Here is a 12,908-nt window from a genome sequence, read left to right as displayed (position 1 = left end):
GTTGGGTACAGGGGAATTTCTACCCTGACATATTGAATAATAGAGTTCAGTGTGATTGTTTTGCGTTGTTCGGATGTGGTTGTATCTCATACAGAGTGATAAATTCTAAGACAGTGATGAATTCTAAGACAGGAGAAAGTGCTTCTGTGCTTTGGAAATTAAAAGTACATTGATGTGCATTTTTAATGAAGATATTTTCTTGAAAGTATCTTGGAGTTGGGTGGATGGGTTGAAATTCTGATGTCATTCGGGGGTGAACAATGTTGGTAAGATATCCAAAATAACCATTGATGTGAAGGGAGGAAAGCACTAATTGTTTGTTATTTTTAACAAGTTTTTTTTGTTTGGTTGGATTTTGTGGTTTGTTTGCTTGTTTTATTGTTTTGTTACACCTTTTGGAGTCTAGGTGGCTTTCCAGATTTTTCATTTTCTACCCTGCTCATGAAAGAGGAATTTCTTTAAACTTTAAATGAGGCTGTTGTATAGGTGCTAGGACATGGGAAATTCAAGTTCATTGCAGTAGCTAGCAGCAGTGGGGTTTTAACCTTATAGTCTGACTTTTTTTTTCATTTCCACTAAGTAATTTTGAGTGCATGTGTCATCATTTCAATCAGTTGTAGCAGATTTTGAACAATGACAGCTGACTTCATATGATCAGATGAGAACCAAATTTGTGGAAATTAAAGTAAAACAATTCAGCTAGTAATGTTTTATCTGATTTTTGTGGAGAACAGAAAGGAGAAGAAAAAAGAAAATAATTGAGGATTATCATGTAAAAAGTGTCCCCTCCCCCCGCCTTGTTTTCCTGTTATGACTATAGATAGATAATATGAAAATAGCACACTAATTTTCTGAGACATGATTCAGCTTGAAACTGGGAGAGGACTGAAAACCTTCTGTAGTGACATTGAAGTTGCATTAAGGAACAATAAAAAAGAAAAGGTAATTTTGCAAATTTAAGCACTGAAGTTATGAATTGCTGGCATTAGGGCCTCTAGAGGGCTGTACCGGATGAGAACCCTCACTGGAGCCTATGACAAACACTCTGTTCAACATCAGGCTTTCAGCTAATCTGCTTGGATGACGTGCACAGGTGCTGGCAGCGTAAAAGAGACCATGTAGTCCTACTGCTCTCACTGTAGGAGGCTATTTATGTGCCTGCTTCCCAGATGACTTGGTGCTTGGACGGCATTTTCTTCTGGGTAAAGAATTGTTAAATCTGAACAGGGGCAAACCAGATGTGGTAGTCAAAGGAAAACATTTCTGAAGATTTTTCAGTCAGTGTGCAGTCTGTTTTTCGATTAACAGCATGTATTTGCATTTTGTCAGTTTAGCGTGTGCGGGTTTTTCAGCAATGTAGACTGATTGTGAAGTCCCATCTCCTGTATCTATGAATAATGCAGACTAATACAGAATACTGTGATATGTCCCCTATCAGCTCAAGTTGCTTTTAGAGCATGAAATTTTGCTATTGCCTGCTTTCTAGGGGATGCTGAGTTACGTTTGAAGCTTTGACCTTTAACTTCGGAGCATTCTGTGCTGGGCCCAGGCTACCCAGAGGGTCCCCTAAGGGTGGAAGCCGACAGGTCTGCTTCCTTTGCTTACTGGATAAGTTTGCATGGAGAACGTTGCGTGCTGTGCAAGAGGTAGCTTCTTTGGAGACAGGAATTAGGGAGTGTGGTATGGTGAAGGACTTGGTTTCTTTTGTCCAGTGTCTAAAATACTTTTAATTTAAATGACCAACATTCAGATTTATAATTAAGCTTCAGCTTTGAAATGTCACTTATTTTAATGTAGAAGAGTTTGAGAACTGCAGTTTTATTCTATCGCTGTGTCTAGTGGACTTCTGTGCTGGAACAGTATATGTGTGATACTCATATTCAGTGCAACTCCCTGATTGCAGTTTTATTTTACTTCTCAGTTATTCTTGCTAGAAAGAATGTGGAGTTAGGATGCATCAGTGCAACTTTTTCTTCTTCTTGTATTTCTTTAAAACACTAGTATTAACTTTGATCACCACCCAAACAAGCTAGCTGTCTGTATCATGTGACCAGTGTACATGTGTTAAATTCTGCCTGGTTTTGTAGGGTCCAGGGTCTTCCTTTGGTTTGTGCTAAATGTGGGATTAAACGATTTAAGAAGATGCTGCTGTTCTGCCTGATAAACCAGTGTCTAACCATTTCGTTAGTGGTTTTGAATTATGAAGCGTGAAAGGGTTTTCTGCAGTAATCACAGTTACTCTATAACACCACTACAAAGTTCATAGTAGATTACTATTCATGAAACATTATAATAAAATTATATCAGTTATATTAAATAACGTTATACTTAATGTGGATATACAGTTTACTCTGTTCTGAGTTCTTTGATTTCTACACTGATATGCTCTGTACTTCATTTGTTGAATTTAGATGTCTAAAACAGGTAATGATCCCCTAAATTTCACTTCGTTGTCTGTGTACCTCTTAGGGAAATTTCCATGATAATATTGTATGAACACTTTTTCTTTAGGCTTTCAAAATTAAGATTTTTCAGTTAATCTGCTTTTTATGATGTTCATTTGTAGGTAGTAATGAGATTCTTTGAAATCATATTTCAGACAAAGAATCTGTCTGAGAGTCTGAATTTTTTTATAGTACAGATCACTTCTGCTGTATCACTGTATTCATTTGTAATTGGGTAGATTGAGTTTTCCCTGTTAAGTCACTTAGTATTACACTCAGAATGACTGATTTCGTCATTGGGAATTTATGGAAGTAGTTGTTGTATTTGTAGTTGTTCTTAAGACTGTTAGGCAGTTGGAGCTGTTTCAGTCTACATAGTTCTTTCTAGTTTGCTATGAGGTGCTCCATGGAATATTGTTTGGAAATATCCTAGGCAATTACTTTGTAAAAGAAAGGTGACACTTAGGTATCTTGCATATCTGGACTCTGTCTTAAAGAATACCCCGGAGTGTTTTTCAATTACTTTGGTAGGAAAGGTTTTGTTCCTCTATATGTATTGGTTATACCAGTTTCAGAATTATCTTCTGTAATTTAATTGCTGCTTTTTTTTTTTTTAATTAATCTATTTGCAGATGTGATGCAGATCCATCTGCCCTAGCTAAATATGTTCTGGCTTTGGTAAAGAAGGATAAAAGTGAAAAGGAACTGAAGGCATTGTGCGTTGATCAGCTGGATGTATTTCTTCAGAAAGGTATGGTCTTTGCTGTAGCAGTTAAGCTTGAGTGAAAAGCCTGTCTTGTTTAATTCATTCAGACAATCTTTTACCATAGAGTCATGTGTTTATCTCTTTGTTAGCTGTGTTACTTTGAAGTATGTAATTCAATTTTCATGAAGTAATTTGCTTTAAAAAACGTGTATAGTGCAATATGCATATATTAGGTATATGTTTTGTGTCTATTGGTATTCCTGGAAGAAAATTACGGATATTAAGAGTTATTGCCAGAATTAGAAGTATTGGAGATCTGCACATATTCCAGGAATATTCTTCCAGATGTTTTATTAAGAGATATTAAATAATTCAATGATTGAAAACCTTTATGAAACATTGTCATTATTGACATGTTTCTTGGCTCTGTAAATGTCCTTTTAAAATATAAAATTAGCATCAGAGTATTCAAAAAATATACTCTTCGTTGTTTTAACTTTTGTGATTGTTGATTTATTTTTTTAAAATTTATTTTTAAAGCAAATGTTACCTGAAGTTTTGAATAATGGGTATTTGTATGCTTTTTATTTTTAGAAACTCAGATATTTGTGGAAAAACTGTTTGATGCTGTGAATACAAAAAGCTATCTACCTCCACCAGAGCAACCATCGTCAGGAAGCCTGAAAGTAGAGTTTTTTCAGCACCAAGAAAAAGAGACAAAAAAAGAAGAGGTAGGCATTGATTTTATTTTAAATTCATGTCTTTTTTTCTTCACTCCTGTAGTTTGCTTATATGGTTCAGCTTCATCGTATTTATTTATAAACAATATTTCCCAAACTTATACTGTAGCATTAAAATATGTCAGAAGATTTGTGCCTTGTATGTTAAGTACTGCTACACAAGTTTTCTAAACATAAGTGGGTGCTTCAAAGGTAGACCAAAGTGTTTCTGACTAGGCAAATGTAAATCAAGTCATTGAGTTGTGTAGGAATTGTAGTACAACCTACATTAGTTCTTTGCTCAGGATTGCTGTTGTAGTTCTGCTGCCCTTTAATTCAGCATAAATCCAAGGCTGCCATTCCAAATGGCAGTCCTCATTCCTCCAGCTGCTTGATCCAGATAAACACTTGTGTCAAAATAAGGATGTTATGTTGTTCTTTGAGGCAGGAGAATAGCTTTGTCCTTTTCAACATCAGCTCAGGTTTGGCTGCATGAAAGTGTTTAACCGTGATCTGAACCAGCTAACCTGCTGTTGAAGAAAAGACATTACAGTGTCAATCGTTGAATATTCATGTCTTCCTAGATCTGTCACTGCCCCGTAGTATGGGATTTTGCCTACCTGTAGCAAAAGCAGATGTATTTTCAGTACAGCACAATAAGTACTGTTTATTCTGCTTTATTTTCTCCCAACTTGTGCCTTGAATATTCCTAGAAATAGAAATCTAACACGTTATGAAGGTTCTCTAACTGCATTAGGTGCAAAAATATTGTTTCAGTTCAGTGTTACTGCTGACTTTGCTCAGCATTTTGAGTTTTTTGTGTTAATTTGATTGTGCTGAAGTCTTCACGGTAGTGTGCTCATGTTTTGGTCTAATGTATATACTTTAAATTCAGATAGTGAAAGAGGAAGAGCGAGAGAAAAAGTTTTCTAGAAGATTAAATCACAGCCCTCCTCAGTCAAGTTCTCGCTACAGAGATACAAGGTAATAAATTTTGCTTAACCTATTGTATTATATCAGTAATCAGATGGATTTGGATTTTTATGGTGTTACCAAATCAAATATTTTTATTCTGTATGGTCACCTAATAAGCCTAAAAATAATACTTTATTGCTCTTTTGCGTATGTAGTTAAATGGCAGGTATATCAGTGACAGTCTAAACTGCCTCGGAGTTGTGCACAACTATCACATTTGAGTTTTTTGACTTGTTTTTATATTAGATTTGTGGTTTGTGTTACAACAGTTACTCTGCTCAGTATTGGGATATAATTGTGATAATTTTAATTTAGAAGCCTTCCCTTCAGTAACTGTTACCTTTTTGGTGTTTCCATCTTGGGGAAGGTGCAGTGTTGGGCAGAAACAGAATTTTACACAGGTTTTAAAATCATATGGATAGTAAAAGTAAAAAGAATAAACCAAATAAAATAATTTTAGAAGCCTTTTGAGGAGAAAGGAAGGGCCATAGTTAGATTCCATTTCTAGCTTTTCTCTCATTTTCCATTGCCATTTCTTAAGGGTTTTAGTAGTAGTTAAGGTTTTAAATTATGGCTTCATAATTCTTGTAATTAACTTACCAAATTACATGTTTAGAAGCCGTGATGAAAGGAAAAAAGATGAGCGTTCTCGGAAGAGAGATTATGACAGAAATCCTCCCAGAAGAGATTCCTATAGGGATCGATATAACAGAAGAAGAGGGAGGAGTCGGAGCTATAGCAGGAGTCGAAGTAGAAGTTGGAGCAAAGAGAGATTGCGGGACCGGGATCGAGACCGGAGCAGAAGCCGGAGCAGAACACGAAGCAGAGGTACCAACAGTTGGTCTCTAAAATACGGTGAATGTTGCCTACAAAATTTAGACACTAAATCTAAACACTATGTTCAAATGCACCAAAATTTCCTCTGTTGTTCTTGTTTCTATGTTAAAATTTAGCTTGGTTTTCTGTGGAAATAAGGCTTATGTGGTTGTGTTTTCAGTGCTTGTTTTCCCCTCTTTCCCTCCATTCTTCGCTAATACCTTTGACTGTGTTGGCCACTTCTAAGCAGTGTTCTAAGATAGGCAGAAAAATCCAAGTTAGTTCCATTTCATTAACTTTTGGGAAACTCAGAATCTGGTTTGGGAAGATACAGAAATTAATACCCATCTACGGAGGTAGAACTGGCAGAAATTATGTGTTTGACAACAAATGACTTGTCAAGCAGAACAGTAGGGCTCTATTCTTTTTGTCTTGTCCCTTCCTTGGTGTCATAGGGAGGGGCTGAAAGTATTACAGTAAATATTTGCATTTGCACACGTATCTGTAGAATTTAACGCTTCAGTGTAGTAGTTTTTCAAATTAAACTTCTTTAAAAACAAGGCTGTTTATTCAGCTGAAAAGAATGCTTTTTCTCCCAATACTGTTACTGATAAATTGGAAAAGAGCATTGAGGGTCATTTTGTATCTTTAGTCTGTTTTAAGACTGTTTTTACCTCTACATTGTTTAAGTCTCCTGTGTGTTATTTTTCTTTATGTAGAATGGGCCTTGGTAACTCAGCCTTAAAAGTAGGAATGCAGAGTTCCTGAAAATATGAGAGCAGGTAGTTTCCAAACAACTTACGAATGAGCAAGTTAACCATGCAGCAGTTTAACTAAAAGATTACAATGTGATTAAAACTTAATTTAAGGTTTATTTTACATAAACTGGAATGGTAATATCTTATGTATAGACAATATCGTATAGTGAAAGCTTGTTTCTTTTTCTAAGCACAGTAAGAAAAGCCTGTGTTATCCACACTTATCTTGAAGACATTTTTATTAGTGTTCCTTTAATGTGGGGTTATTTGAGTCTATGAACTTACCTCATGACAGAGCTCTTCTTTCTTAATCTGGATACTTACTGTTTATTTGATGGTAATATTAGAAAATTGGGAGAATAGTTTATATGTATTCAGAATAAAAGGTCATATTACTGCTGTATCCGTCCAGGAGGGTTCCACACCTGTCAATCACCATTATTTCCCCAGTCATGACAAACCTTTGCATGCGATAAACATCTGCATTTGGATGCAGAAAAAATGAAGATAAAACAATAACAGTGTCTTGCAACCTTAAAGATGTGTAACTTTTATAGTGTTTTTAAGTGGTGGTTACCTTTTTCTTGCCCATTGCTTCCCTTTATTGAGAATAACTTTCCATCTGAAGTTCTTAGAACATATGCATGACTACAAAAGATGTACTCTGTTTGAAGTTAAATAGGATTTCTGCTTTAATGTGGGTATAACTGTTATTAAAATACCCCAATGGCTGAGTCTGTGTTTTTAAGATTATTATTTTTCTGATTAAACCTTTGGAATGTAGAATCATGGAATAATTGAGGTTGGAAGAGACCTCTGAAGGTCATGTAGCCCAACACTTCTTCTCAAAGCAGATAAACTGGACCAGGTTGCTCAGGACGCTGTCCAGTTGGGATATAAATAACTCCGAGGATGGAGACTCTGCAGGCACTCTGGGCAACCTGTAGAACATTTCAGTTATTATTTTTATATTTGGAGTTGAATTGATGTGGAATAGAGATACTTGGTGGCTGCTTCTGGTGAAAATGTGCAGAAGGAATCATCCAATGTAACTTAATGTGACTTTTTTTTTTTTTTAATCTTTCAAATATAGAAAGGGATTTGGGAAAGCCAAAATATGATATGGATAGAACAGATCCATTAGAGAACAATTATACTCCAGTTTCTTCTGTGACAAATATTTCATCCGGCCACTACCCTGTCCCTACGCTGAGCAGCACTATTACTGTTATCGCTCCTGCTCATCATGGAAATAACACTACTGAAAGCTGGTCAGAGTTCCACGAAGAGCAGCTGGACCACAACTCCTATGGAAGACCTCCGCTGCCAAAGAAACGCTGTAGAGATTATGATGGTAAGTCTGTATTTTGTTAATTGCTTCCTGCAGCGTTGATTGGCCCCTTTCTGAAGAGACTGAGGTAGTTTTCCTTTCTTTTCCTGATCTCCTCTAATACTGTGTTGTTTGTTTTTTTTTATTACACAATTCTTGAACGCAAATTTTATCCACTTTTTATTAACTTAGCTTTTAGACAGCTTTCTTTATTAGCGTTTGGATAGATTTTTAGTTCCTAGAATTAATTTATATAGATGAAAACTAGTATATTTATATTAAAAAGTTATAAAAAACCCCCCAGTAAACCAAATACTGTATTTGCTAGTTTTGACCATGATTAGCACCTTGTTCCATACTAGCTGAGAAATAATTTTTAACTAGAAAGGTCTAGAGCTGCAGCTTCCCAGGCGAATGTTAAGCTACTTTTTCCGTCTAGGTGTTTCTTAAAACTGGGTGGCTTTTTGTGCTTATCTGTGTCTTAAGCTATCATTTTGCATGTCTTGTGCCAAAATCCACAGAAGACGCTGCTGCAGTTGGCAGTGACTTAGCTAAATTCAGCCAATCAACCTATTAGCTCAAAAGACTTTAAATTTCCCCCTAAAGTTTTTTCTGTTGTATATCACAATGACGAGTTTAAGATCTATGCCAGCTTACACTTGGAACTCTGATTAGAATATAATTTGTTTTTCATTAAAGAAAAAGGGAGGGTGAGCTCTCAAGCATTGGCAGAGTTGCACTTGTGAAGAAAATCTTTGCCAGTATATGTCACAGCAGTGCTGTGGAGCAAGTGGAGTTGTGACAGTGTAGTTTTGTTTTGAAGTTTTCTGCTAATGCAAGCTGAGCTGCAGAATGTTGTGTCCTGGTCTCCCAGCTCTACAGGTATTTCAGAAAGGAACAAAACATGCAGGCTAGTATACTTTTGAAATAACAGGCATGACACTGGGACTTGTTTCCTTTAACAATCTCTCTTCTATAGGAGCTTATTATTTCCAAGTATGAAGCAAATAGTAGTGTGTTGGAAAACTGTGATATAGTTGTCCTCAGATTTTTACTACTGTTGTTTTTTTTTCCCCCTACGTTTCTGACTATTACTAAAATCTCTCAGTAGATGTATATTAGGAAGAAATTCTTTACTGTGAGGGTGGTGAGACACTGGAACAGGTTGCTGGGAGAAGCTGTAGATGCCCCATCCCTGGAAGTGTTCAAGGCCAGGCTGGATGGGGCTTTGAGCAGCCTAGTCTCGTGGGAGGTGTCCCTGTCCATGGCAGGGGGGTTGGAACTAGGTGATCTTTAAGGTCCCTTCCAACCCAAACCATTCTATGTCTTTTCCATTTTCTTTTCTCATGGCTGTTTGTGTCTTCTAAATTTATAAACTCACCTCTGTCTTCTGTGGCTAGCTGGTTCCAACCTACTGCTCTTCCTATCTGCACTTTCACATTTTTTGCTTGACCCTCTGTAGAACTTAGATTTTTTTTTTTTTTTTCCCATAACTTTTCAATTTATACATTCTATAATTCTTCCTGAAAATGAGGTAATACAGTATGCTTTTCAGCATCATGTTTTGAGGAAGCAGACGCTCAGCTTTCTTCCCATTTCACCTGAAGATGTTTTGAACTTTTCCCCCATATTGCGTTGTATTGTGTGAGGGGTTTTGTGGATGCTGTTTCTAAACAGATAATCATAGAATAGTTTGGAAGGGACCTTTAAGGGTCATCTAGTCCAACCCCCTGCAATGAGCAGGGACATCTTCAAGTAGACCAGGTTGCTCAGAGACCCATGCAACCTGACCTTAAATGCTTCCAAGGACCTACCGCCTCTCTGGGCAGCCTGTTTCAGTGTTTCACCATCGTCATTGTAAAAATTTCTTCCTTATATCCAGTCTGAATCTACCCTCCCTTGGTTTAAAACCATTACCCCTTGTCCTATTGCTATAGGCCTTACTAAAAAGTCTGTCTCCACATCTTTCTTATAAGCCCCCTTTAAGTATTGAAAGGCCGCAATAAGGACCCCTGGAGCCTTTTCTTCTCGAGGCTGAACAGCCCCAACCCTCTCAGCCTGTCTTCATAGGAGAGGTGTTCCAGCCCTCTCGTCGCTTTTGTGGCCCTCCTCTGGACCTGCTCCAATGTTTTACTTGCATGTAAAAGAAAATAAGTAATTTTTTAATTTATTTTTTATATTAATATATATAATATATTTTTAATATTTTTTATTTATATGTGCGTATTTCATATTTCCATATGTATGTACATATATGCTTATACAATGCATATATATGTAAATAACAAAGTTTTTTGCTCTTACATAATTGCATTAAACTATAGCAAAATATTCTAATTCTTCCTGAAATAATTGCAAAGGGGAAAAAGGAATTGGAGTGAATTTTCTCACATTGTAATTTTACAATATTAACTTCTAACTTTATTGGTGGTTTTTCAATCCCAATATCTGCAGTTGTTACTTAGAAATACTGTGGTTTTGTTAATGCAATTACAACTGGATTTCATTCTTTGCTTTCACAGTTTGTTACAATTCAGTGCTGAATTAATTCTTCAAGACAAAATGTAACTCCTATATTTATTCTGCTAAGATCTTGCTGCAGTCTTCCTATGTTCTGACTGTTAAAATAAACAGCCAATTTCATTTTCTAATATAAAATTCTGCTGGTATGTGAAGCTCTTAATTTACAAAGTACTGCATTACACAAGAGAATGTGTCATACCTACTGTCAGTCAAACTACAGCTGTTGAATACTAACAACAAATTTTTTTTGATGTTTCAGAAAAGGGTTTCTGTATGAGAGGAGACATGTGCCCCTTTGACCATGGAAGCGATCCAGTAGTGGTAGAAGATGTGAATCTTCCTGGCATTCTGCCTTTTCCAGCACAGCCCCCTGTTGTCGAAGGACCACCTCCTCCTGGACTTCCTCCCCCTCCACCAATTCTGAGTCCTCCTCCTGTGAACCTTAGACCTCCGGTGCCACCACCGGGCCCCTTACCACCTAGCCTTCCACCTGTAACAGGTAATTTAAAAAGAATAAAACCCATCTTTTAGTAGAAAAGCCTGGATGTTACATGGGTTGTGTGCAGTGCAAAAAAAATGTTTTAAGAATGCCAACTATATTTTAGAAAGTTGTCCTAGGCTCTACTATGGCATAGCTTACCCCAAAATGATTGATTTTTATCGTAATTGTTGCAAAGTTGATTGTTGTAAAATTTGCATGTTAAATGTGAATCTTGACTATGGAATTATATTTTAAATGTGTTTAAGCAAAAGCATGGCGTGACAAAACTCAATTCCTTGAGTTTTATAGGAGAAGTTGTCCAAAGCTGACTACTGTTAGTGGAGAAGGGAGATTCCTGGAAACAACAGATATTGGGCACCACATCAAATTTGTACCTGAAAATATATTATTTTCAATTAATTTCGATACTAAACTTGTAACTAAGAAAATTCTCCAGCTTGTTTACTTTTTCAGTGGAAAGTACGTTGGCTCAAGCACTAAAAATTACATGGAGAGTTGTGTTCCTGGCTGTCATTTGTAAAATAGCAGTTTAATATACAGTTCCCTTGTGTAGTGTAAAAACTGTTATGTTAATTTTATGTGATTATTCATTTCTCTCTTTTTTATTAACTTAGATGTCCCACTTGGTAAAATTATTAAAGAATAATTGGTATTTGATATTGCTTGAAAGTTTCTTAAACTGTTTTCGTTTCTGGTTGATAGTATATTTAGGTAAGAACTGAATTTATTTATTTCACTTAGTGTAGAGAGTAACTGTATTGCTGTGGTGATCAGTTCTGCCTCACATGCTATTTCCAGATCTGTGTGGAAAGTCCAAATATGTGACTTTGTGTCTTTTTTCCAAAACCTGTTTTTGACAATGATTAAATTGAAGGTCAGGCTTGACTGCTTAGCTTTGAAAGTGTCACGTAACCTGTTGTAAAAAAAGTCAAGCCAACCAACCAAACAAAAAAACCCCTCAGTTTTAAGAAAGATCCCTTTGGCTTCCACCATAGTTGTAGGTTTCTTCTTGGGTATTTGGAAAAATAATTTCAATCAAGTTAGTTATTGTCATCACAGAATACTTTTGTTATACCCTATTAAAAAATAGAATTTATTTCTTTGAGTGGGTTCTGTAGAGCTTCAAAAATCTTATGTTGGTGAAGATGAATACTGGGTTAGCAATTAAATTTTGCTTCTGGAAAGAAGGTGTGAAGAGAAACGTTAAACTATTCAAATGCTTTTCTCTATAGTCTTAAGTTCTGAGTCATTTGCTGGTGGGGTTGGTTTCATATGAATGAATGGTGCAACATCTTGTCTGTATATATGCCCTCTCACCCCCCCCCCCTTATTTTTTTTTTTGAATAGCCTTAAAAACATTTCAGATCAATTTCCTTATGAGTTGAGTGTAATGCAGGTGTAGCGGATAATAAATTAACACAGTGTTTTTCTTTGGTTTTGACAGGACCACCCCCTCCACTTCCCCCATTGCAGCCTGCTGGCATGGATGCTCCCCCAAACTCAGCAACTAGCTCAGTTCCTACTGTTGTAACAACGGGTATTCATCACCAGCCGCCTCCTGCTCCACCCTCTCTTTTTACAGCAGGTGTAGTACTGAGGCTTTGCCCACAAGGTTTGCTAAATAGAATAACATTGATTCATATTATACTGTACTTTTTAGAGATTATAATTTCATAGTTTGGTAGAATAAGTGTGTCATTTACACTGTGACAGTAACTTAAACGCTCTTTTTTGCTAACTTATTTCAGGACAAGTAAAATTTGCATGTAAAATGTGAATCTTGACTGTGGAATAATAGTTTCACTGTGTTCAAGCAGAAAATTTGGCATGGCAGTTTTAGGATAGTTGTTATACGGCTCTTACATGTGTATCTTGTAATTAAATAAAATATTATATTTGAAACCATAGGGGTTTTAACTGCAATTTATTTTAATTAGACAATTTCTTTGTTACCAGAAACGTATGACACAGATGGCTATAATCCTGAAGCTCCAAGTATAACAAATACTTCAAGACCTATGTATAGACATAGAGTACATGCCCAAAGACCAAATTTGATAGGACTCACATCAGGTGATATGGATCTACCACCCAGAGGTATGCTCTCAAAGTTACAAAGTTTAGCTGGTTTTCTT

General features: G+C 36.3%; 1 protein-coding gene across 3 annotated transcripts in view; it reads left to right on the top strand.

The window, feature by feature from the left end:
* RBM26 (RNA binding motif protein 26) overlaps nucleotides 1-12,908 on the top strand; it is a 58,303-nt gene that overhangs the window by 10,633 nt on the left and 34,762 nt on the right. For 2 of the 3 annotated variants that reach the window (XM_063336051.1, XM_063336066.1), the window contains exons 2-9: nucleotides 3,077-3,195; nucleotides 3,745-3,881; nucleotides 4,765-4,853; nucleotides 5,461-5,672; nucleotides 7,512-7,772; nucleotides 10,531-10,770; nucleotides 12,218-12,385; nucleotides 12,730-12,870. In XM_063336051.1, coding sequence (XP_063192121.1) covers nucleotides 3,077-3,195; nucleotides 3,745-3,881; nucleotides 4,765-4,853; nucleotides 5,461-5,672; nucleotides 7,512-7,772; nucleotides 10,531-10,770; nucleotides 12,218-12,385; nucleotides 12,730-12,870 — 1,367 coding nt within the window. The remainder of the gene's footprint in view (nucleotides 1-3,076; nucleotides 3,196-3,744; nucleotides 3,882-4,764; nucleotides 4,854-5,460; nucleotides 5,673-7,511; nucleotides 7,773-10,530; nucleotides 10,771-12,217; nucleotides 12,386-12,729; nucleotides 12,871-12,908) is intronic. The other variant, XM_063336059.1, reaches the window with a different exon arrangement.

The sequence above is a fragment of the Chroicocephalus ridibundus genome, chromosome 1, assembly GCF_963924245.1.
Source record: "Chroicocephalus ridibundus chromosome 1, bChrRid1.1, whole genome shotgun sequence".
NCBI classification, from domain to species: Eukaryota; Metazoa; Chordata; class Aves; order Charadriiformes; family Laridae; genus Chroicocephalus; species Chroicocephalus ridibundus.
The sequence above is the reverse complement of the archived record's forward strand: the minus strand, read 5'-3'. Positions and strand labels throughout refer to the sequence as shown.